Here is a 24,678-nt window from a genome sequence, read left to right as displayed (position 1 = left end):
ACAAATCTAGCCTATCCTGCTAATGAACATGCAAACAGTTTTCCCCATCTGCCACCTCTGTCTAAAAGGCTAGGAAGGCCTTCCTCCCTGATCACAAAGAACATAATTACCGTCTATAGAGAAGTCAAGTACAAAGGCCACTAGCCTTTGTAGGCCACCAAAGATTAACAGCTGCCTCTCCTTTGATTGCGAGAGGCAATAACAGTTACTCTAGTTAATAATTGAATGGATTCCCAGGCCATGCAATTCAGATTGAGGCTGTCATTTTTTGCTGGCCTTCAGCTAAACTGGGTTATTAGAATGGAGCCACTAATCCTATTAGTCAGTTGTCAGTCTCAGAGTAGGAGAGAGCAGAGGAAGGCAGAGCTATTAAGGTCTTACGCCAGGTAGGTAAGTAAAGCCACACGTTTCATCTTTAGAAGTAGTTTTCCTTCACTCAAATCAGAACTGATAGAGCTCTTTATGAGTGTTCCATTTTCACGTCTGAATACAGAGTATTTGGAAAAGGGGTAAAAGAAAAAAGGAAAGGTACCTAGTTCACCTTTCTAGATGAGATATTTTCCATCATTAAACAAACTTGGCTTGGTGCCTACGGTGTGTGCATGCTGTGCCTGACCCTGACTGAGAGTGCAGAGAGGGAAGTTTAGGCTTTTCAGCCTAGTACAAGAACACCAATAGTGTGTGATAATGTAGGACGTAATTAGGGCCCCAAGAGAAGTACAGTTAAATACAGAGACCTTTAACTTTAGTTGAAGCTGCCAGAAAGGCTTCATGAAAAACACTGGATCTAGGTCTTTCCCAGACAGCATATATGAGGAGCGTCCATTCCCATTGTGGCATTAGGACGTCCAGGAGTACAGAGAGCAGTGTGTAGGAATACAAGGTGATTAGCGCAAGAAGTCAGTGTGGTGGGCTCTGAGGAAAAGGGGAAAGGGGGACTCTCTGCATGATTGTTGTGTGAATGTGATTTTCATTTTGTATTTGCTTATACAGCTTTTAATGCCATGTGCTTCAGAAGGTGGGGTTTTCCTTAATTTTAACATTTGGGCAGCTCATCATTGAGCCAGCTTGATTTTCCCTTTTCTGTCCTCCTGAGGTGAAAATGTCATAGCATATCATAGGATTGTTTTCATCCACTTTTATGTATAGAGAGGAGGAAGAGCTATTCATTTGAACTGTGTGAAGGAATGGGAGGCGTTCCTCCTTTCTCGTGGGCCTCGGTATTGTGTTAGCCTCGAATATCTCACCAGGCATTTTTTGCTCTCTGAGAGAAGTCTTTTCATTTGTTCATCCTTTTGTTCAGTCGCTCATCCATCAGATATTTACCACTCCTGTTCTAATCCAGAACTGGGGCTGCAGAGGTGAGTCAGCTGTCACACTTAAGGAGCTTACAGACAGAATGGGGCCCTGAGGAAGGGCAGAGATGATGGGATGAAGAGAAGTTGATATTGGAGATGAAGGAGAAGTTAGGAAGATCCTAAACAGGGTTGTCATCTGGCCGTGTTCTATGGAAGAGAATCCAGAAGTGGCTTGTTGCCTTTGCAGTGCAGACGTCCACATAACCAGAAACCGCCGTGACTCCAGAGGGAGATTTGTGAGGTTTTTTTTTTTTTAATTTCATAGTTGGTTTTGCTTTTTGGTTTATTTCCTTGAATAGCTGCAAGTGATAAATTAAAACTTCAATTTTCAATAATACATTAGTAAAAATTTGGCTTTGAATGGCCTTTATCTTCCTGAAGTTGGCATATTTTTTCCTGCTTAATGTCTATTCAAGCCTATATCTTAAGTCTTTCAGGAGGTCACATCCATGTTGTTGGCACTGCATAAAAGGCTTTGAGTTTTGTTTTGTTTTTAAGATGTATACATTAAAATGGTCTGCTTTTACTCATTCCTTTTCCCCTCCACTTCTGCAATGTTGACCCAGTTCTCTCCCATTGTGGATAAGTCTACAAGAACAGCAGTGGTGCTGCTTTATTTCCCTGCGGACAGATTGCATCAATTGGTACATCTGCTTGGCTTGAGGTATAACATACTTTGGTTCTGAATTAAGAGATATCAATATATGAAGGCTTTACATTGAAATGGATGTACCTTCCTTGATGGCTATTAAGGAGGCTCAAGGTGAATATGTTCTTCAGTCTCAAAAAATTGAATTTTGGGGCGCCTGGGTGGCACTGCAGTTAAGCGTCTGCCTTTGGCTCAGGGCGTGATCCCGGTGTTATGGGATCGAGCCCCACATCAGGCTTCTCCGCTATGAGCCTGCTTCTTTCCTCTCCCACTCCCCCTGCTTGTGTTCCCTCTCTCGCTGGCTGTCCCTATCTCTGTCAAATAAATAAATAAAATCTTTTTTAAAAAATTGAATTTTATTCTTTGGTCCTGAAGCTCACTTACTGTGAAAAACTGTTCTACAAGGCACACATGATATAAGCAGCGGAGGATTTTATCCTACAGTCATACCAGAGAAGTTATTGACTGTGTTTCACAGTCAAATCATGTACAAGTATCCTTATCAGCCTTCTTTCTTAAAACTGTCATTCACAACCGCTGATTGAGCACTTACTGAGTGCAATCCCTTCTGCTAAGTGTTGAGGATGTGGTGAAGCAGGCATGGCCCCTGACCTCAGGAAGCTCTGAGTTTAGTGGGGGATCCAAAGATAAAATGCTGGAGGATCATCCCCTCTGGGAAGGATGAACAGTAGATGCAAAAGCACAGAGGCATGAAAGAGAACGGGCTCTGTGGGGAATTTGTTTGAGGGAGAGGCAGGAGCATGGCAGGGAAGAAGGCTATTAATGGGGCATCAAACTTGTGCTAAGGAATTTGAGCCTCCTGTAGATAGGAAGAAGTCATTCAAGTGTTTTAAGCAAAGAGTGGCATGATTACATTTACTCTTGAGAATATTATCCTCATTGCATATATAGGCATCCAGACCAGAATGACTCAAAAGGGAGTCCCCAGTCCAGTGCTAGGCCACTGTCACTGGAACCGGGGGAGATAAATCACAAATCAAGAGTGAGTTTTAGGGGCGCCTAGGTGGTTCAGTCGTTAAGCGTCTGCCTTCGGCTCAGGGCATGATCCAAGGGTCCTGGGATCAAGCCCCACATCAGGCTCCTCTGCTGGGAGCCTGCTTCTTCGTCTCCCCCCACCCCACCTATGTTCCCTCTCTCTCTGGCTGTCTCTCTGTCAAATAAATAAATAAAATCTTTTTTAAAAAAAGAGTTTTAGCAGATTGGCAGAGTAATTGATGTATGTTGTATCTAATACTTCAAAATATGGTCTCCTATTTCGTACATCTTTTTTCCTCATTTGTTCAGTATTTTGTTTGTATTGCATTTCACAAAGGTATTGGTCTACAATGGAGTAAAAATCAAAGGAAGCAAAGGAAAGGAATAAAACCCTGACTTTTATCTTAAATTATTTGGGAAACACTGCTCTAGCAAATAGGCTGGTGTGGGGTGAGCCTGGATCCGAAGATACTAATTAGGGAATTGCTGCAGCATCTTAAGCAAGAGACCATGAAAGCCTGAACTGACATGATGGGCGTAGGCAAGAGTTGAGAGCCACAATAGAAATGTAATAATCAGAACTTGGAAGCCGAATCAGTGTGGAAGCTGAGGAAGAGGGAAAAGTCTAGAAGGGCAAATATTCTTTTAAGAATCTGCTGAAATTTGGACCCTTGCCCTGTGTTTTACTTTGATCATTTCCATCCCTGTTTCACAGAGAAGTTGCATTTAGTTTTTAAGGTGGTTCTGCATTTTTAACATTATTAAATGTTTTATCTAATTCCTACTTCGAGTATAAGAAAAAAGGTGTTTATATGTGTTTTCTTCCCTATCTTGACTTAGTGTTCCTCTGTTGTATTCCTTATACTTTAGATGTTTCCATGGTACCAGATGCAATAGAAACATTGCTACCAAATTAAATAAAATAGAACATTGCTACCAAATTAAATCCAGAAAATATTCTTGCATACTATATGATCTCATTTATATGAAATTTTGCAGTAGTTAAAACTAACCTACATTTTATTTCTTTCTTTTTACCTTTTGATCCCCTTCACCCTCCCACTTCCCCCACTCCCCTGTCCTCATCAACCACTAATCTGTTCTCTGTATCTGTGAGCTTTTGTTGTTGTTGTTTTTAAGATTCCACATGTTTTTCTCTGCCTGACTTATTTCACTTAGCATAATGCTCTCAGGGTTCATCCACCTTGTCACAAATGGCAAAATTTCATTCTTTTTGTGGCTAAGTGATATTCCATGTATTTATATACTACATCTTCTGTATACATTTTACTTATCATTGGATGCTTAGTTTGCTTCCACATCTTGGTTACTGTAAATAATGCTGCAGGGAACATAGGGGTACATATATCTTTTCAAATTAGTGTTTTGATTTGCTTCAGATAAATACTTGGAAGTGGAATATCTGGATCATACGGTACTTATATTTTTAATTTTTTGAGGAACCTACATAGTCTTCCATAGTGTCTGTACCAATTTATAGTCCCACCAGAAGTACACAGGGCTTCTCTTGTCTCCACATCCTCACCAGCACTAGTTTGTTTTCTTTTCTTTTCTTTTCTCTTGTCTTATCTTTTGACAATACCATTCTAACAGGTGTGAGGTGATATCTCTGTGATTTTGATTTGCATTTCCCTGATGATTAATGATGTTAATTAAACATCTTTTCATGTACTTGTCAATCATCTGTATGTCTTTTAAAAAATGTATATTTACAGGGGCGCCTGGGTGGCACAGCGGTTAAGCGTCTGCCTTTGGCTCAGGGCGTAATCGGCGTTATGGGATCGAGCCCCACGTCAGGCTCCTCTGCTGTGAGCCTGCTTCTTCCTCTCCCAATCCCCCTGCTTGTGTTCCCTCTCTCGCTGGCTGTCTCTATCTCTGTCAAATAAATAAAATAAAATCTTTAAAAAATAAAATCTTTAAAAAAAATGTATATTTACATCTGCCCATTTTTTAATCAGATTTTTTGTGTTTTTCACTGTTGAGTTGTATGAGTTCTTTATATATTNATTATAGGATCGAGCCCCACGTCAGGCTCCTCTGCTGTGAGCCTTGCTTCTTCCTCTCCCAATCCCCCTGCTTGTGTTCCCTCTCTCGCTGGCTGTCTCTATCTCTGTCAAATAAATAAAATAAAATCTTTAAAAAATAAAATCTTTAAAAAAAATGTATATTTACATCTGCCCATTTTTTAATCAGATTTTTTGTGTTTTTCACTGTTGAGTTGTATGAGTTCTTTATATATTTTACCAGAAAGATGACTTGCAAATATTTTCTCCCATTCCGTAGATAGCCTTTTCATTATGTCAATGGTTTCCTTTGCTGCATAGAAGCTTTAGTGTGATATAGTCCCACTTATTTATTTTTGCTTTTTTGCTTTTGCTTTTGGTATGTAATCTGTGGTACTATAAATCAAATCTGTGGTTGCTTCAAGGAGGGGGTTCGACTGTAAAAGTGGCATGGGGGAACTTTCTAAGGTGATGGAAGTCTTGATAAGCATTTCTCAAATTTATTTGAATGGTATGCTTAAGATCTGAGCCTTTCATCCATTTGTAAAGTGTGCCTCAATTTAAAAAACTTAGTAAACATAAGGTGTTCAGTCCCACTGATTCCCAGGGAAAGGCAAATAAAAACCTCAGTGAAATGCCATTATACACCATTAGAATGACTGAAGTTTAAAAAAAATGATAAAATCAATTTTGGTGTCAATGTAGAATAACTGAAATTATCACTGCACTGCACTGTGTACACAAATTGTTCCAAATGCCTTAGAAAGCTGTTTGGCCATAGCTAATAAAATTGAACCTATGTATACTCTGTGACCCAGGAATTCCACCCTTCAGCGTAAATGCAGAACAACTGCATGTCATGTTTGCACAAATACATGTACTAAAATGTTTAAAGCAGTATCATCCAGGGATTGAAAGTGGAAACAACCCAGATGTCAAATTAGCAGTGAAACATGTAAATAAGCTAAGATAATAAGGTAGTAGTCATCTTCAGCCTGTAATGTTAAAAGTGAAATTAATGTGGAATGGAGGAAAAAAGACACTAGAATAAAGTAAATTTTTCCGATTTTAAAAAAATAAGTTGAGATATATAATCTGACAAAGGAATAATATGTTCCAACAAGGAAAATGAATGAAATATTGGTATAGGCAGCAGTATGGATGAATTTGGAAAAAAAATGAGCAAGAAAAGCTAGATTCTATGGAATACATAAAGCTTGATCCCATTTTTATAGAATTGAAAAGAAGACAAAGGAAATCTGTGATTTTAAAAATCAGGATAGCTTTACATTTGGGAAAGAAGGATAGAGAGCGAATGTGATGGGCATCAGGGATATTATGGGATGTTATAAAGCTTTATTTGTTATTTTGGAGTTGTTACAGGGTGTGTTCAGTTTGCTGTAACTCATCCAGCTACACAGTTATAATTAGTGCCGTTTTCTTTGTGTTATATGCTAATACAAAAAATTTTTTTTCAAGATTTATTATTTGAGAGAGAGAGAGAGTGAGCGCTGGGAGGGGGCAGAGGAAGAGAGACAGAGAAATTCCAGCAGACTCCTCACTGGGCTTGGAACCCCATGTGGGACTCTATTTCGACACCCTAAGATCATGACCTAAGCCAAAACCAAGAGTCAGACACCTAACTGGCTGTGCTACCAAGAGGCCCTGAATACAAAATTTATTATTGGGGTGCCTGGGTGGCTCAGTCAGTTGAGCGTCTGACTCTTGATTTCAGCTAGGATCATGATCTCAGGGTCCTGAGATCGAGCCCCGCGTCACCCTCCACACTTAGCACGGAGTGTGCTTAACCCTCTCCCTCCCTGACGCCTCTCCTCCGGCATGTGCTCTTGCTTGCACTCTCTCTCTCAAATAAATAAAATAAATAAAATCTTCAAAATTTATTATCATTTTCTAATCATATTGAACATCCTAGCATACGAAGAAAGAGTGGTAACAGCATTATGGTTTCAAATTACTGAATACCCCTGGGTTTTTCAATTTTTTGGTTGTTTTATTGCAAAGAAACATTTTTTCATTAATAACAAAAATTCTTAATTATCTATCCTAAAAGTATGAGTTCTTGTCTAGGATTCACAATAAGCCTATTACAGTCTCAAACTGTATTTTATTGTGCATGTAGTGAGTAATTGAATGACAAAGGTACTATACTACCAAAGTGCAGACATGTACTAGAGCCAGTCAGTAATCAATAGTCCACATCAAGCAGAGCATTGTGCTTAGAACATCAGAAAAATCTGGCAAACATGTTTGACAGAGCCTTGTGAAACTCATGTCTCTCCCCTATGCATCCTCCCCTGCCAAGAAATACTTCAGTACTTCAGAGATATTTCAAGGCTTCGTGAACCGTAGAGTACTATTAGAAGAAACATAAGGTGATGGTATAATAGGGGGTTGTGTATTTGTGTGCTACGGCTCCCATAACAAAGTACCACAAACTGGGAGGCTTAAACAATAGATATGTATCTTCTCACAATTCTAGAGGCTGGAATGCCAGGATCAAGCTGTTAGCAGGTTTGGTTTTTCCTGAGGTCTCTCGCTCCTTAGTTTTTAAATTGCACATTTCTCTCTGCCTCACACAGCCTTTTCTGTATGCACTTGCATCTCTGGTGTCTTTTCCTCCTCTTACAAGGACACCAGTCATTTGGATTATGGCCCCACACTAACAGCCTCATTTTAACTTGATCACCTCTTTAAAGACCTCCTCAAAACAGTAAATGCTGAGGTACTAGGGGTTGGACTTCAACCTAAGAATTTGGGTGCAGGGAGACACAACGTAGCCCATCACAGGTTGCTAGCCTACTTTTTTCCAAAAATGATGCAGTGATTCTGTGTATGCGTTAAAAACTAATACCAAGGGAATGCAAAGAAGTCGGAGCCGTTCCTTTCACAAGGTTTGTAAACAATTCAGAAATTGTTTACAGAAAGAAATAATCATAGGTTGAGTTCTAAAATGGTAACTTAATATCCTCCCTAAAATAGCTGAAGTCGTAAACAAATACATGTAGATGGTTAGATATTAGATAATCTTCTATTACTGAAGAGAAAAGTAATAGGACAGGAAGTCTTTGTGGCAGTCCATTTGTCTTGTTAGGTGGAAAGTAACATTACAAAATGTCTTTAAAAGTATTGATTAGGGGCGCCTGGGTGGCACAGTGGTTAAGCGTCCGCCTTCGGCTCAGGGCGTGATCCCGGCGTTATGGGATCGAGCCCCACATCAGGCTCCTCCGCTATGAGCCTGCTTCTTCCTCTCCCACTCCCTCTGCTTGTGTTCCCTCTCTCTCTGGCTGTCTCTCTCTCTGTCAAATAAATAAATAAAATCTTTTAAAAAAAAGTATTGATTAAAATTCTATATAAAAAGATTTTGTCCTCTTCGTGGAGTGCTCCATCCCTTCCCCTTTTCTTTTGCCTGCTTCGAAGCCTCAACTTTCCCAGAAAAGCCTGTGCTGACCCTTTCTCCAGTGTGTAGCTGGTTCCCCATTACTCTTATAGAGCACTTTTCCTTTTTCTTTAAGGTACTTATCATAATTGAAATTATTTTACTTATGGTTATTTGATTGGTGTTGCTCTCATCCACTAAATTTTAAGCTTCGTGGGGAACAGCAACTCTGTCTTTTGTGTTCACCAGTTTTGACCTACTGTTCCTAGCACTGCATAAACATTCGATAAATATTTGTAGAATAATGGAACCAACAGAATGTTTGACACTGCAACTAAATATTTCATTTGGTGATAATTTTATGCCTGGGAAATTGGGCTAATTTCTTTTTGTGTTTCTGTCTAGAATGTAGCAGATCAGATTGCATTTCAAGTTGCTGGTGGACTAACAGCCCTTGAACACATTCTTCAAGTAGTAGTCCCGACCACAAATGTGAACACAGCTTCACGAATTCCTCCTAAGTAAGTATAATTTTTTAATCTTTCACGTTTCATTTGTGAGTCATTTCTGCCCTATGGTTTCCATATGGGGGACCGTAAGAAAATTGTATGTGTATTCAGGCTTGAATAGCAAAAGCTTACACCCCCATTAGGGAGAAAAACAGAGGTGCTCAACTTCACTTACAAAACTCAAATCGAGCCGAAAAAGCCTTAGAAAGGAAATCTCTTCGGTCTATGACCTTCTCTAATCCCATAACAAGGAGAATGGATGAACTCCTGGGCAGCTGTAACTGCTTACATAAATTGAACAGAACTGAATAGTAGTAACAGAAAGGTAACTTTCTGTGTTGAGTACAAGAAGAGGTAAGTACATTAACAAAAGCCTGAGCTGTGAAATTTGAAAAAATCCCTAACTAACGGAAGAGCAGTCTGAAGCCAAGACTGCCATAGTCTAGAGTCCTGGCCAAATAGCTGGGACCTGAACTGCAGTTTGGTCTTTAACTCCAAATCGCTCTTTGTCATATGGATCCTGTGCAAGGTTTTGACCCAAGGTCTGCTTTCCCCTTCTCTTAAGTCACTCTGTGATCCCTGGCCACCTGGGATACCATAGCAGACTGCTTTATTTCAGAAGCAGTACATTCCGGAGTGGTAGTATGCACAATTTCTAGATACTTTGTGGAGACTCTTATTTACAGAGTTTAAATGAGAAGTTTTGATAAAAGTTCACTTATATCACTGAGAAAGCTTAAATATTTAGTTAGCCCAACATAAGTGAGTACTTGATTTGTCCATTGGATACTACAGAAAAGAAATTCCAAGAATATGTTTTCTTTCCTCCTGAGAGACATATTAGTAAAATAAAAATAGCACTGGCTTTGGAGTCGGATGAACCTGGATTCTAGTTTTACCTCTGTTGGTTACTATCTGGGAGAATTTGGACAAGTGCCTTATTCTTGTTGCATCAATTTCCTTTAAACAGGGGTAATCATATTCACCTCTACTGTGCTACTGTGGGGATCAAGTGAAATATATGTGTGAGAGCTCTTTGTAAACTTTAAAGTGTTATATAAATCTGAGGTGACAGTTTCTAAGTAATAGTCTTGCCTGCCTTAAGACAGTGTTGTCTCTTTGAAACGAGACATTTCTAAGTACAAACTGTTTGATACTGAAGTTAGTTTGGGTTCCTTTGCTCTGCTGACAAAGTAGAGATTAACAAAAGAAGGCATGGGTATCCTTTGAGTCAGGAGATCTTTCTGCGGAGCACGTTATGCAGGTTTTCTAGCCTGGGAGAATTGGTATTCCTTATCAAAATGGACTTTATTGACAGGATGTTGTTTGGCATGTTGTCATCACTCAGTGTTTTTTTTAATTGACAGGGAGGGAGAGAGGAAGGAAGGAATGAAACACACAATAAATTTGAGATAAGAAAGGAAATGACTTTTGATTCTTTGGGACAGTGCTTTGATCATTGTTATTCATATTGTTCATCTTAAATGCACCTGTAGTTTCTTGTTTTGTCTTGTTCTGCTTTTTTTTTGTTTGTTTTCTGGTAGGTTTCAATGTGCCTGACACTGAGTTCTCTGGCTGGTAACCCAAATTAAATACCTGTTTCGCAAAAGCTACTTTTGTCATTGTGGCAGAAAGCATGCTCTGGTACTTACCTGTGATCATCATTCAGGGAACAGAAGAGTTTTCCATAGTGCCTAAGAAGACCTAAGCAAGAATTAGCACACCAACATTGGCAAGGAGCCCTGGAATCCTGAGAGTCCAGACCAGCTGACCACAGTGCCAGGATTGAGAGTTTGTTTCTTCATCTCACCTTAGGCCAATGGATTTGTGTGTTCAGCCAGGCACTGCTTGCTAAGTGGGGCTCCGCTCAGGGCAGTGGGCATCGAGCAGCAACTCTAAGATTCTCTTCTCCTGAGCACAGCTCAAGATCATGACTCTAAATTCACCTCACTTCTCAGAGCTAAAGGATTAAGGGTGTGAGAGTATTATGCTGCTTACCCAGAAGGGGGCAAGAAACATGCCCCAGCTGCGTGAGGATTAGTATAGACTCAGAGCGCTGTAGTAGGCATGAGTCAGTGGCTTACCTCAGAAAGTGTTCTTTCTCATATTCCCTCCAGCTCCTATTGTGCACAAACCCCTGCCCTGCTCTTCGGCCTTCCATAGTCCCTTGGGACTTCCTTTGCCCCTAACCTGCCCAAGCACCCCCCTTTCATCCCTGATGAGCTCCCATCCCTCAACTCCATGAGCCTTCTGTCACATTAGCTCATTTTGTCTTCAGCTTCCTGTGGCATTTCATGGCTCTCACCCAGGGAAGCTGGGTGTTTTGGGTTTTTTTTTTGCTACCCCACATTAATTTTTCTCAGTAACAAACAGCAGAGGTTTTGAGAAGTGTCAGCCGCTATCTAGGAACGTTTACCACATGGATCATCTAGACCGTTACTGTGCAGCGCACCTGTGACTACAGACCTGGTGTTTCCTGCCCCTGCAGCCGTGAGCTCAGGGAGTGGAGAGACCAGCTCCCTGCTTCTCTTTTCTCACCAGCCTGTGCTTCTCTCTTTTCATTCTACATGGCACCTCAGCAGTTGCCCTATAATTGTTGCTAGGTAACTTCCTGGGAGTGAACATTTGCTTCCAGCAAATTTGTATTACCTTTTTCACTCCTCACAGTCACTAGCAGCCATGTCTGTGGCCTACTACCAGAATGAGGGTTGGCAGAAATCATATTTGAAGCATGACTGCAACCTGAGAGAGCCATGATATCCCTTTTGAAAGCATGTTTATTCATTCCAAATGGCAAAGAGAATGTTCAGAATTGCTTTCCCATGATTACTGAGGTTTCGTCCCGAAAGGCTTCTGTTCCCTTTTCTTGGTCCTTTGATACAGCATAGAGACTAGTGGAGTACATCTTATAGTGGAAAAGAGAGATCCCTTTGCGTTCCAGAAGCAGATAAATGATCTAGGGCTTCCAACCATACTAACCAGGGGAAAAACTATTTTCTAGGGAGTTCCTTCTTAGAATCAGTTGTATGCATGTGGAACATGGGAATGGGATTGCCACATCTAGGAACCATTCAAAATAGACCCTGTCGTTAGGGAACTTAGAGTCATAGAAAATGAGATGGCTTAAACTGTAAATATCCTTAGAAGCAGCCTGCTGTGTTACCTTTGTGGAATAGCCACTCTGGTGGTATACAGAAACTCACCGTAAAGGAATGTTTTGCTAAATACCCAATATCTGCAGACCTAGTTTCCTGAGATGCCTCACCTCATGTGTTCTATAGCTTACTTCTTATTCTGGTCTCGACTCACTTGTCATTCTTTTTAGGGCTCATCAACTTTACGTTTTTGGGGTTTTTTGTTTTGTTAGATTTGTTAAGTCTTTGCCTTTCTCTTCAACTTGCAGCACAATCCAGACCCTGTTAATCCAGTTTTCACCATGAGTTTCCCCCTTATTAACCTTTCATCTCTCTTCTTGGTTTGTCATATTCACTTCACATTTGTTGTCTTCTTATTTTTATGGGCGTTGTGAATACTGCCTGTTATAAGCATTGCACCCATGCCTTTTCTTAGCAGCTCTATCTTATGCCATGTGATGCTTCCCTCAATGCCCATATCTGATTAAACCAAAAGTGGACATTTGACTCCAGCAGCCAATCTATAGACCAGCCAACAATATCGGACTTAAAACTCAGCCCAGAAAGTTAAACTGAGCCAGTCAGGTTTCTCTCTCAGGAATTTGCAGTTGGAAAGTTGTACAACTCCAACTCATTTTTTTCAGTGTATTTGAATTTGAAAAATCATGTAGAGTAACTTCTGGGATGGCCATTACAGGGCTCTGTTTAGCAGGGCCAACAAAGACCATTTGGGAAAAAAGGAGGAGAACAGAACTGCTTCAGGAGAGAGAAGGGAGATGGAAATGAGAGCGGGTCCAGTCTACAGAGCTGGCATTGTTCCTGCCCTCCTGAGGTCTAGTAGTTCATATTCTCCTGGATTCATGCGAAGTTCCCAGTAACCTTACAACAAATGCCTCTTTCTACTTGAAATATTCTTAGTGAATTTCTGTCCCTTCAAACTGAAAGAGCCTAATACTTTTAAATAAAAATACTGAAGGTTTTTTAACCTAATTTATTTGAGAGAGAGAGAGAATGTGTGCACCCAAGCATGGGGGGAGGGGCAGAGGGAAAGTGAGAGAGAGAACCCTCCAGCAGATTCCCCACTGAGAGGGAAACCTGAAGCAGGGCTGGATCCCAGGACCCTGAGATCATGACCTGAGCCGAAATCAAGAGTCAGGCACCTAACTGACTGAACCACCCAGGTGCCCCTGTATTAAAGATTTTTTAAACTCTAGATTGGTTTGAAAATACTTGTGACCTCCTTTGTTTTTCTAAATTCTTTCATATCAAGAAAGAATGAATGGCCACAGTATAAAGTGGAGTTAGCACGTTCTACAAGTTCTCTAGGGTATAGTTCTTCGTGAACATTAAATGTTTCTACGGGCTGGGACTGGCTGAACTTTTCTTTACTAAACCTAATTTGGAGAATCTGTATAGATAATAATGTGGATTAAACTTGCTATCCCTGGTTGCTAAGGCAGACACACTTAAATAACATACACTAGCGTGGAGCTTATCTTCAGAATCAAAGATGAGACATATATTATGTATTTTTTTTTGCTATTCCAGGATGCTATTTTATTTTTTTTATAATAATATTTTTTTATTATACTATGTTAGTCACCATACAGTACATCCCTGGTTTTTGATGTAAAGTTCGACGATTCATTAGTTGTGTATAACACCCAGTACAACATGCAATACGTGCCCTCCTTACTACCCATCACCAGCCTATCCCATTCCGCCACCCCCCTTCCCTCTGAAGCCCTTAGTTTGNTGTATAACACCCAGTACAACATGCAATATGTGCCCTCCTTACTACCCATCACCAGCCTATCCCATTCCGCCACCCCCCTTCCCTCTGAAGCCCTTAGTTTGTTTTTCAGAGTCCATAGTATTGTTCTTTAAGAACAAATAATAGCACTAGCCATATTTTTTGTAGCTCTCAAGTGTTAGCTTTCTTGGTGACCCTTGAGTCCCAGATTGGTTACCTTATCATTAACTTTATAATTAGGACTTAGTTTGAATCCCAGGAACATATTCTTATATTTATAAACAACTGAAAAATGTATTTCTTTAGACCCTGCTCTCCCAGACTTGATCATAATAGGCCATAGTCCAACTTTTTAATAAAAATAAGTTTGTTCATGAGAAAATCATTTCACCGGTTATTTTCTGAAATTAGAAACCAGTTGCTTGTTTAGACAATGAGGCTACAATGTTTAGAAGGTGAGAAGATTGCAAGAGCAGCTATCCCTCCCCCGCTCAAATCCTGGCAGCGTGGTGCAGCCCAGAACGTTAATCCTACGCTGCAAGGTAAAGCTTCATTATATTTTTAAGAACTGAATAATATGTCTTTAATGGCACAGTTTCAATTGCTAGGAGAGAGACAGCATTTGTAAAAGACAACTGTCCTCTATTAAGTCATTTTATAGTATTTAACAGAAAGAATAAAAGCATTGGCTTATATCTTTTCAGGGCAACCTTTTTTGGGATTGCAGATTTGTTTCTCTCAGGGAAACCAAGCAGTATCTCCATATTATTCAACATCTACCCCAGGGCATGGCACACCAAGGACCTGATGCAAGCTTCGGAGCATTGCATCGTCTCTTATTTCTCTCTCTCTCTCTCATCCAGTAAGAAATGCAAAACTCCATTCTGGAGGGGGTGCTTGTTTTACCAGAATTGCATCTGTAGATGCTGGATTCATGTTTTCTTAATAAAATTAGCAGTTTCGAATTTTTTTTCATAGTCCAGTCTACATTAAGGCATTTGCTTTCTATGTAGGAAGCTCTCAAGTAATATTTTGTCAAACATTTTTGGTTACCTATCTATTTAAGAAAATCTTCAACTGGACTATCATTGTTAAATCACTCCTGGGACATTACTCACAACTTATCTGAGGCTCTGACTTGCTTGCCATTTTCTTTACACTATTACCTTCTCCTGAATTATTTTCACCAAGTCTAGCTATTGATTCAAAGATCAGGTCAGTTGCCTTATTGAAAATCAAAATGCATATAAATAGTTCTCTACATTAGCTTTTGAGTTAAGGTAAATACAAATCTGTCACCTTTTCAAACTGATGTATTCTTGAAAAGATGGTTGTACAGGTAATTTCTATTAAGTGAATCCAATTTTCTTATTAATTTCCTTCATAATGTCAACAGTGAATTTCTGTGGGCAAAGTGTCAATACATTAAGCATTGATGGAGAGTTGTAGCCAAGTCCTTTGGTGTTCTAGACAGTGTAACCCAGCGGTCTTGTTGGAAACATGCTACACAGTACCTTCAGAATTATGAATTATGTAGCACTTTCCTAACTTTATAACTCTCTTCTCTTGTCACCTTCTGGGGATTGAATTCTTGAAAAACACCTACATAGGATGAAGATTATATCACAGTTTACAAGTACATACCACAGTCTAACACGTAATGTATCTTAGGCTAAAATTTACCTCTGTAAACATATTCACCATCCCACTTGGTGGGTTTTGGAACTCAAGCCAGAAATATCTGTATTTGGAATTAGAGAAAAGAGAATATAATGCACTAATAGATTAAACTCAACTGGGATTTAGTGTCAGAGTTTTCGGGTTCAGATACCAGCTTTGCCAGTATTTGGTGTGAGACCTGTCTCTTAAGACCTTATTAGCTGTAGTATTTTTCTTTTTTTTTTTTAACGATTTTTTATTTATTTATTTGACAGAGATAGACAGCCAGCGAGAGAGGGAACACAAGCAGGGGGAGTGGGAGAGGAAGAAGCAGGCTCCCCAGCGGAGGAGCCCGATGTGGGACTCGATCCCGGAACGCCGGGATCACGCCCTGAGCCGAAGGCAGACGCCTAATGACTGCGCTACCCAGGCGTCCCTGTAGTATTTTTCATCTGAGAAATGGGGGAAAGATTCCTATCTCATAGGGTCATTGTGAAGATGAAATGCTAACATGTATAAAGGGGCTTTGTGAATTGCCATGTTTTAGCGTGGGACACCAGTGGCATTTGGGGCAGAATGCAGGATTGTCCTGCCCACTGCAAGGTGTGTGACATCCTTTGGCCCATTAAATGACATTAAACACCCATTAGATACCTGTGTTCCCAGTTGTTTTCAAAACCAAATATGTCATTACACATTTCTACTTTTCACCTAGGGGATCAGTACAATCCTGATTGTGAACTATGTGCTGGGCAGTAGAGTTGTGGAAATAAATAAAATATTGTCCATATCCTTGGGAGGCTCACTTGTTAGGGGGTGAGCTAAACAGGGAAAGATGTAATTTATAATTTAGTACAGTGTGCTAAGTAAAACTATAGAAGTATGCACTAAGTACAGAAATAGCACAAAGGATGGAGTAATTAACTGCCAGAGGAGGACACAGAGTCTTACCTGAAGGTTATAACATGTGAACTCAGTTTTAAAAAAGATTCAGAGTTTGCCAAATTAACAAACCCTCCTAAGTTAGCAGAGAGCACAGCATGTGCAAGATCATGGATGCCTGAAATAATAAGATGTGCTTAGGGAGCTGCAAATATTTGGTATTATTGGAACACAAATGTCCTAATATCATTAGAATAGTATCAAAAATATCAATATATGAGCAAATTGGGCAAATGGCAATTCAGGGAAAACAAAGGTATTTATTCCTTATTTATTTCACATTTGGGAGAGAAACTTTTGTATCAGTTTTATTCACTCATCTATTAATTGCTGCTACTCAAGATCTTAAGTTAAGCCCTGTTGCTCATACTGTCAGCACAAAGAGGAATTCAGTCATTTAATACACCTTTATTGCCAGGTACTTGGCACTTTGTTTATTCTCATGTCTAGAAGGTGAGTGAGAAAGAGAGAACCTTTGCAAAGGAGTGCTCTGAACCCCTGCAGAACACTTAGCATTTTCAGAAATACCAGAGCAATAAAACTATTTTATAAATATATTAGACTTATTTAACAGAGTCCTTGGCATGTCTTCACCAATTTTATCACTTATATACATGAAGAAACTGAGGCTTAAAAAGACTGAATGATTTATCATCAGTCATCAATTGGCAGCTAGGACTGAGCATCCTTGTCTGGTATCCATTTTTCTATATCTTATTGCCTTATTGTTTTTGATATGTGAACATTTAACTTTCACTATTTTAATAAAAATAAAGCACCATTTCATTGATATCTTAGAAAAAATTACTGTTGTTATTCCTGTGAGTTGCTGGAGGCTTTTTTGTTGTTGTTATTGTTACTTGTTTGTTGTTTAGTTTTTGACTTTTGGTGAGGGAGATATTGTTTGATTGGTTTCAGATTTTTAGTTTAGGATTTTTTTGGTAGTGGTTTATTGGTGTAGGTACAGGAAATGTTTGTGGAATCATTTTTCCCACCTAAGTGTCAAAGAGGGACAAGAAGAACTGATCTAACAGAAATTAGGAAAAAGAAACCAAAACCACTGAAAACGATTTGTATGTATAAGGGAAAATGCTCCGGGAAGATCTAGCAATGAAGTCAAACAAAGAAATAGAACGTTTCGTTGTTATCTTCAGTACCCTTTGCAGGGCTTAAATCGGTGGCACCCATGGAGTAAATGTCTCACAGTGTTTGCTTGCAATCAGTAACTGAGACAGATATTATGGAGTTGGAAACCACGTGCCACCTTGTCTGTCCACTACATGGGAAACATTGATAAGATGGTATTTGCCAGTGTGGGTGAAATCTGGGAGACAGCCCATTGTTAATAAACAATTCCTTATTTCTAAGCAGGATTCTTTTAATATAATTCTAAATATCTATTTTTAGATCAAGGTTTACTAAAAGTAAATAATTTTCCCTAAGACAATAAAAGTAAAAAATCGTTTTGCAAGCTAATTAGCCATAGTGATTGATAAATACTCTTCTCCATTTGACATATTGAGACATTTTGTTTGTGTCTCAAAAGGCTGCACAGAGATGGTTACAGTTGACAGCTGTTGTACCACTAATAAGATTAAAGTAAAGAAATTAGTTTTGTCGACTTTAATCTGCTATTTAACACTGCAAACCACCTGGGGTCTTCTCCAGGGTCCGCATGTTTAATTGTGAATTTAAAATTACATAACCAGATCCTACTTACAAACATCTGAAGACTGGCTAATGGTAACTGTCTTGTTACTGAGCAAGACAGAGTTAGCCCTAGACTTTAGAATTAATGTTTTAATTTGATGTTCACCCTACATTTTTAAATGTATTATTCTAATCTTTGAAACATAACACTTTCTCAGTGGGTGGTTAATTTTAGGAAATGAAGAAAGTTTAATTAGGTTGGTACTTAAGATATATATGATTTTCCCATCTAAAATTAGAGTATGTCTCTGTGGAATAGTTAAATTTGCCAATTCTAATGGTACCAAATTGACCAATTAAAAAAAGAAACCCTTGAGATAGCACATCTAGTTAAAGACTTCTTACTCCCTGCTCTGGTCATCATTGTAATTAGGAAAATAGTTTATTTTAAAAATTAATTTTGGTGTTATCAAAATGTTATGTTGTAGAATGTGACATGCAATGCAGTAATCCTTTGTGATTATGACATTGAGTTTTAATGCAAACTGAAGTGTAGAGTATATATAATTTATATCCCCACAGTGAAGATCATTTGGTCAAGCAGCATTATTAGCATCCCTCGAAGACCCCCATCTTGAACTGAGATTTGTTGTTCCTGAATGTTCACTCCCTCACTAGCCCTGCCCACCCCAAGTGTTCCGGCATCAGATAGACGGAGCAAGAGCAAGAAAGGCAGTGTGGGTTTAAACTAGTCTTCACAGTGCCAGATTTCCTCCTCATCCACAGCTCATGCGATCCAAATGTCCCATTATCTGCTGCAAAAAAAGGCCTTCCCAAATTCTGTCACAAGTTCACCTTTTCTGTGGTCACAAGAATGTCAAAATTGAATAATCCACAGGTCCACTGGGCATCACATAGGGAGTGGAGTTCAGTTTGCTTGCCTGCTGCCTCTAGGATCAGCACCTTGAAGAAGTTGATGGACACCGCCCCATGGTTCTTGCTGATGACCTGGTACTACTTCACATACACCTTCCATCAGCTCCCGTCCTGCAGGTGGACCCAGACACACATGACCTTTCAGGGCTCCTAGGGTCTGGTTGGACCCGAGGCTGCCATCTTCAGGAAGTCTTCCCTGACTTGACCTGACCTCCAGCTTGTGGCCATCTGCAGTACTGCCCCTCAGCATGAAGCTTCTGGGCCTTTTGTGGCTTCCCCAGGAGGCTAGAAGTTCCCTCCAGGTTAGAGACTGACTTTTACCATTTCCCTCATGCCCATCACTGGGTCAGGCAGAGTGGATCGTGGCAATAAATACTACTGAAAGAAAAAAAAAAAACTAAGCGGGAGAGTATCTTAGGAAATTACTATAGTGTAGCTGATAATCTAATAGTGTAGCTAATACAACCACATTGGAGGTGAGGAATGCATATGGTATATGCCAAAATATGTTTTATTTGTTTTTAGTAATTATAATTAGTGGTGATACTATTAATTTTGCTTTTCTGAAATTGCCGTGTGTTGTAGCATAAAGCAAGTGAGTACTTAACGGATATTCTAATTCTGTCATCCTTGATGTCTTTGAGGGCCAAGATTCCCAGTGTCAAAGAATAGAGAGCTATTATATAGGAGAGTTTAAAGGGGAAAAAATCCCTTAATTCTGAATTTGAATCTGAAATATCACTATGCATTCATAAGATATTTTATCTTTAAGTAGGTGGCATGATTCCTACTTCTATTCATTCTAATGACTGTTTGAAAAAATACAGTAGTGGAAAGTGTAGGTAATTAATGTATTAATATATTCCATAGTTGTATATTCTTATATATTCTGCTTGAACCAAGGAAGGCAGTTGTCCCTTTATTAGACATCTCTGTGCTCAGCCAACTTGGTACTGCACACTGTGATGACTCCAAAGAGGAGGAATCAGGCAAGGACCTTATCCAGAAGAAGGACGCCTGGGTGGCTCAGTCGGTTAAGCGTCTGCCTTCAGCTCAGGTCGTGATCCCAGGCCCTACATTGATCTCCCTGCTCGGCAGGGAGCCTGCTTCTCCCTCTCCTCCCCGCTTGTGCTCTCTCACTGTCTGTCTGTCTGTCTCTCTCCAATAAATAAATAAATAAACAAAAATCTTTTTTAAAAAAAGACCTTATCCAGAAGTAACTTAGAGTAATCGTGTAATGGAATAGAGTTCTCAGTGGTGCGACAGGCGTCTCAGTTTTCAGCCTCAAGAATTGGCACGTGCAGCTCTCAAGGTGGGCCACTCATGCAAGGCCAGGCCTAGGTCACAGGCTTCATTCTGTGGGCGGCCACTCACTTGGTGAGTCCAATTAAGGCATTAGAATTCTAACTGCAGCTGGATCTCCCTAGTTTCAGATAACTTTTTTTTTATAATAATTTTTTATTATATTATGTAGTCACCATACAGTATATCCCTAGTTTTTGATGTAAAGTCCCATGATTCATTACTTGTGTATAACACCAGTGCACCATGCAATACGTGCCCTCCTTAATACCCATCACCAGCCTATCCCAACCCCACCCCCCTCCACTCTGAAGCCCTCAGTTTGTTTCCCAGAGTCCATAGTCTCTCATGGTTCATTCCCCCTTCTGTACCCCCCCTTTCTTCTTCCCTTTCTTCTCCCACCGATCTTCCTAGTTCTTATGTTCCATAAATGAGTGAAACCATATGATAATTGTCTTTCTCTGCTTGACTTATTTCGCTTAGCATTATCTCCTCCAGTCCCGTCCATGTTGCAGCAAATGTTGAGAAATCATTCTTTTTGATGGCTGAGTAATATTCTGTTGTATATATGGACCACATCATTTTAATCCAGTCATCTGTTGAAGGGCATCTCGGCTTTTTAATACTATCAGAAGAAATTATTTTAGGGGCGCCTGGTGACTCAGTCAGTTAAGCATCTTGACTCTTGGTTTCGGTTCAGGTTGTGATATCAGGGTCATGAGATCAAGCCCTGCATCAGGCAAATTCTATGCCGTTTGCTAACCATCCTCTATGTTTTGTGAGGATCTGTCACATTTCCACACTTACCCACATCAGGTTGAAAATTCCAAGTTTCTCTTTGCAGCTGTATTGATGGGACTCCGGTACTTGCTGTGCCTACTTGGCACAGAATTTTGCTCTGCAGGAACATAGACTCATTCACGCTCCCCTATGTATATAACTACACATCATTTATTAAATGCGTAATGCAAACCAAGGGAATTTGGTAAGTTATACTATGTATTGGGGTTCTGATTTTAAAATGCCCATGGCAGTTGTTTTTAAATCTCTACTGTCTTGACACAGGTGTAAGACAGTGGATTTTGGTGAACAGTATTTTCTGAAAAGTCTTAAGCACTGCAAACCGCATAAGGATATAAAGTAAACTATGTAGTTCCTAAGTTATATTATCAAATCCTCTTAGGTTACAACCACCTGGGGCTTTTCTGTTTAACTATTTCATAATGTATAAGTACTAATCTTAATGTCTGAGTTGTACTAGTTTTCTACTACTGTCCTTTTTGTATGTAAATATGTTACTTACTTATTGCCAAAATACCCAGTTTTGTGATTAATTTTCTGTCCTCTGTTTTTCAGAGGCAGCATTTTCAGTGAGAAGACTTACTGACATAAGATTCATTCATGTAGTCATGATCATTTGGTACACAAAGCCCTTATCTCAGCCCAACCACAGTGTACTTTTGACAGAATGGACAGTAAGATTTTAATGTCTTCTCAGAAGATACTTTTAAAATCTGGGGCTTTCTGTTGGATGTTAAAAAAAATGCTTCTAGTCATTTGAGTTTTAAATTACAGGGAAAGCTCGTTGAGCAGACCACCCAGGCTGGGTTCAAAGAAGTGATCTTTCTAAGACAGGTGCTTTTCAAATAGAGGTTGTCTTTCAAACAAGTTTTACTGAGTGGACAAGTTTTTCCTGACCCTGAGATTTTTGGTACTCCCCCCCTTTTTTTCTCATCAGAAAGTAGTTTCTTTGTAGAAGTTTCTTGGGGGAGTTTTGTGAGCAAAAGATCATATAGATGCACATTCCACACTTTACCAGTAAGTGCATTTTCTTTAAAATACAGAGATTTTAGGACAAAATCTTATACCTTGTGTTTTTTATGGGTATGTTTATTGATGCTTTATGATATTCTACAAACGATTGTAGACAAGTTGTGTTTATTGAATAAGACAGAAAAATTGAAATTAAAAATCAAGGGTATAAAAATTATAGATCAAAACAAAAAGGAAAAATAGGATACAAGTATAAAGCTATAAGGTTCCATATGGCATTCTAAATGTAACACTCTTATTTTTAAGTCTTTAGGGATCTACAATTTTATATTTTAATCCTACTATAAAGCTACAGTACACAAAACCATGTAATATTGCACAGTGCTTGATGAAATTATCAATTACAGTAGGAAACCAGGAAATACACCCTGTATTTAGTTATGATAAAGTTACAATTTCAAGCCAGTAGAGAAAAGGTGAATTTCTCAATAACCTATTAAAGGATGGGGTTGGTAAATTTAGGCTTCTGGCTCCCACTACATGCCAAAATAAATTCCGAATGATTTGACAGTGAGTTATAAAGCCATAAAATTACTACACACGGTGATAATTAAAGAAAAAATAAATACAAAGGGCTGGATACAAATGTATCCAGCTACCCCATCTCATAGTGAGGAAGAACTTTTTAAACAATCAAAAGAAGGGAGGAAAAAAACCACAAAGAAAAAATTGTTGAGCTACATAAAATTGTTTCACTTCAGTACATAAAAAAATACTGTAAAAATAACGAGAAAAATGAAAGGCGGTGGATAAACTGGAAAAAGTACTAATATGTGTTAACTCTTTACTATATTTATGAGAGAACCCTTCTAAATCATTAAGAAAAAGATAAAAACCTCCAATAAAAAAATTTTAGAGGACAAGAATAATTAACNTCTCCAATAAAAAATTTTTAGAGGACAAGAATAATTAACAAAAAGATGAGTATGGATGCCAACTTCATTTTGAAAAAAAAATCCAGTAAATTCCTCCACTATACCTTTTCCCACAATCAATGTTTTAAATGTTTTTTTATTACATTATTAGTCACCATACAGTACATCCCTGGTTTCTGATGCAAGGTTAGATGATTCATTAGTTGCGTATAACACCCAGTGCACCATGCAATATGTGCCCTCCTTACTACCCATCACCAGTCTATCCCATTCCCCCACCCCCCTCCCCTCTGAAGTCCTCAGTTTGTTCTTAGAGTCCATAGTCTCCCATGCTTCACTCCCCCTTCTGATTACCCCCTTTCTTTATCCCTTTCTTCCCCTACTGATCTTCCTAGTTCTTATGTTCCATAGATGAAAGAAATCATATGATAATTGTCTTTCTCTGCTTGACTTATTTCACTTAGCATTATCTCCTCCATTGCCGTCCATGTTACAGCAAATGTTGAGAACTCATTCTTTCTGATAGCTGAGTAATATTCCATTGTGTATATGGACCACAACTTCTTAATCCAGTCATCTGTTGAAGGGCATCTCGGTTCCTTCCACGATTCAGCTACTGTGGATAATGCTGCTATGAACATTGGGGTGCATATGGCCCTTCTCTTCACTACGTCTGTATCTTTGGGGTAAATACCCAGTATTACAATGGCTGGGTCAAGGGTAGCTCAATTTTCAACTTTTTAAGGGACCTCCACACTGTTTTCCAGAGTGGCTGCACCAACCTGCATTCCCACCAACAATGTAGGAGGGATCCCCTTTCTCCACATCCTCTCCAGCAGTTGCTGTTTCCTGCCTTGTTGATTTTTGCCATTCTAACTGGCATAAGGTGGTATCTTAGTGTGGTTTTGATTTGAATTTCCCTGATGGCTAATGATTTTGAACATCTTTTCAGTTGTCTGTTAGCCATTTGTATGTCCTCATTGGAAAAGTGTCTGTTCATATCTTCTGCCCATTTTTTTGATTTGTTCATTTCTTTCTCATGTATTGAGTTTGAGAAGTTCTTTGTAGATCTTGGATACCAGTCTTTTCTCTATACTATCATTTGCAAATATATTCTCCCATTCCGTGGGCTGCCTCTTACTTTTTTTGACTGTTTCCTTGGCTGTGCAGAAGCTTTTTATCTTGATGAAGTCCCACAAGTTCATTTTATCTTTCATTTCTCTTGCCTATGGAGATGTGTCATGAAAAAGGTTGCTTTGGCCGATGTTGTAGAGGTTGCTGCCTATGCTCTCCTCTAGGATTTTGATGGATTTCTCTCTCACATCAAGGTCATTCATCCATTTGGAGTTTATCTTTGTGCATGGTGTGAGAGAATGGTCAAGTTTCATTCTTTTGCATGTAGCTGTCCAATTTTCCCATCACCATTTATTGAAGAGACTGTCTTTTTTCCACTGGATGTTTTTTCCTGCTTTATCAAAGATTAGTCGCCCAAAGAGCTGAGGGTCCATTTCTGGGTTCTCTGTTCTGTTCCATTGGTCTATGTGTCTGTTTTTGTGCCAGTACCATGCTGTCTTTGTGATCACAGCTTTGTAGTACAGCTCGAAATCCGGCATTGTGATGCCCCCAGCTTTGTTTTTCCTTTTCAACAGTTCCTTAGATTC

General features: G+C 39.3%; 1 protein-coding gene across 4 annotated transcripts in view; it reads left to right on the top strand.

Annotated features, from left to right (window-relative positions):
* SCAPER (S-phase cyclin A associated protein in the ER) overlaps positions 1 to 24,678 on the top strand; it is a 490,627-nt gene that overhangs the window by 333,678 nt on the left and 132,271 nt on the right. For all 4 annotated transcript variants that reach the window (XM_034668001.1, XM_034667999.1, XM_034668000.1 and 1 more), the window contains exon 22: positions 8,830 to 8,945. In XM_034668001.1, coding sequence (XP_034523892.1) covers positions 8,830 to 8,945 — 116 coding nt within the window. The remainder of the gene's footprint in view (positions 1 to 8,829; positions 8,946 to 24,678) is intronic.

The sequence above is a fragment of the Ailuropoda melanoleuca genome, chromosome 9 (assembly GCF_002007445.2).
Source record: "Ailuropoda melanoleuca isolate Jingjing chromosome 9, ASM200744v2, whole genome shotgun sequence".
Classification (NCBI taxonomy): domain Eukaryota; kingdom Metazoa; phylum Chordata; class Mammalia; order Carnivora; family Ursidae; genus Ailuropoda; species Ailuropoda melanoleuca.
Note: the sequence above shows the minus strand (reverse complement) of the source record. Positions and strands in the feature narration are given on the sequence as shown.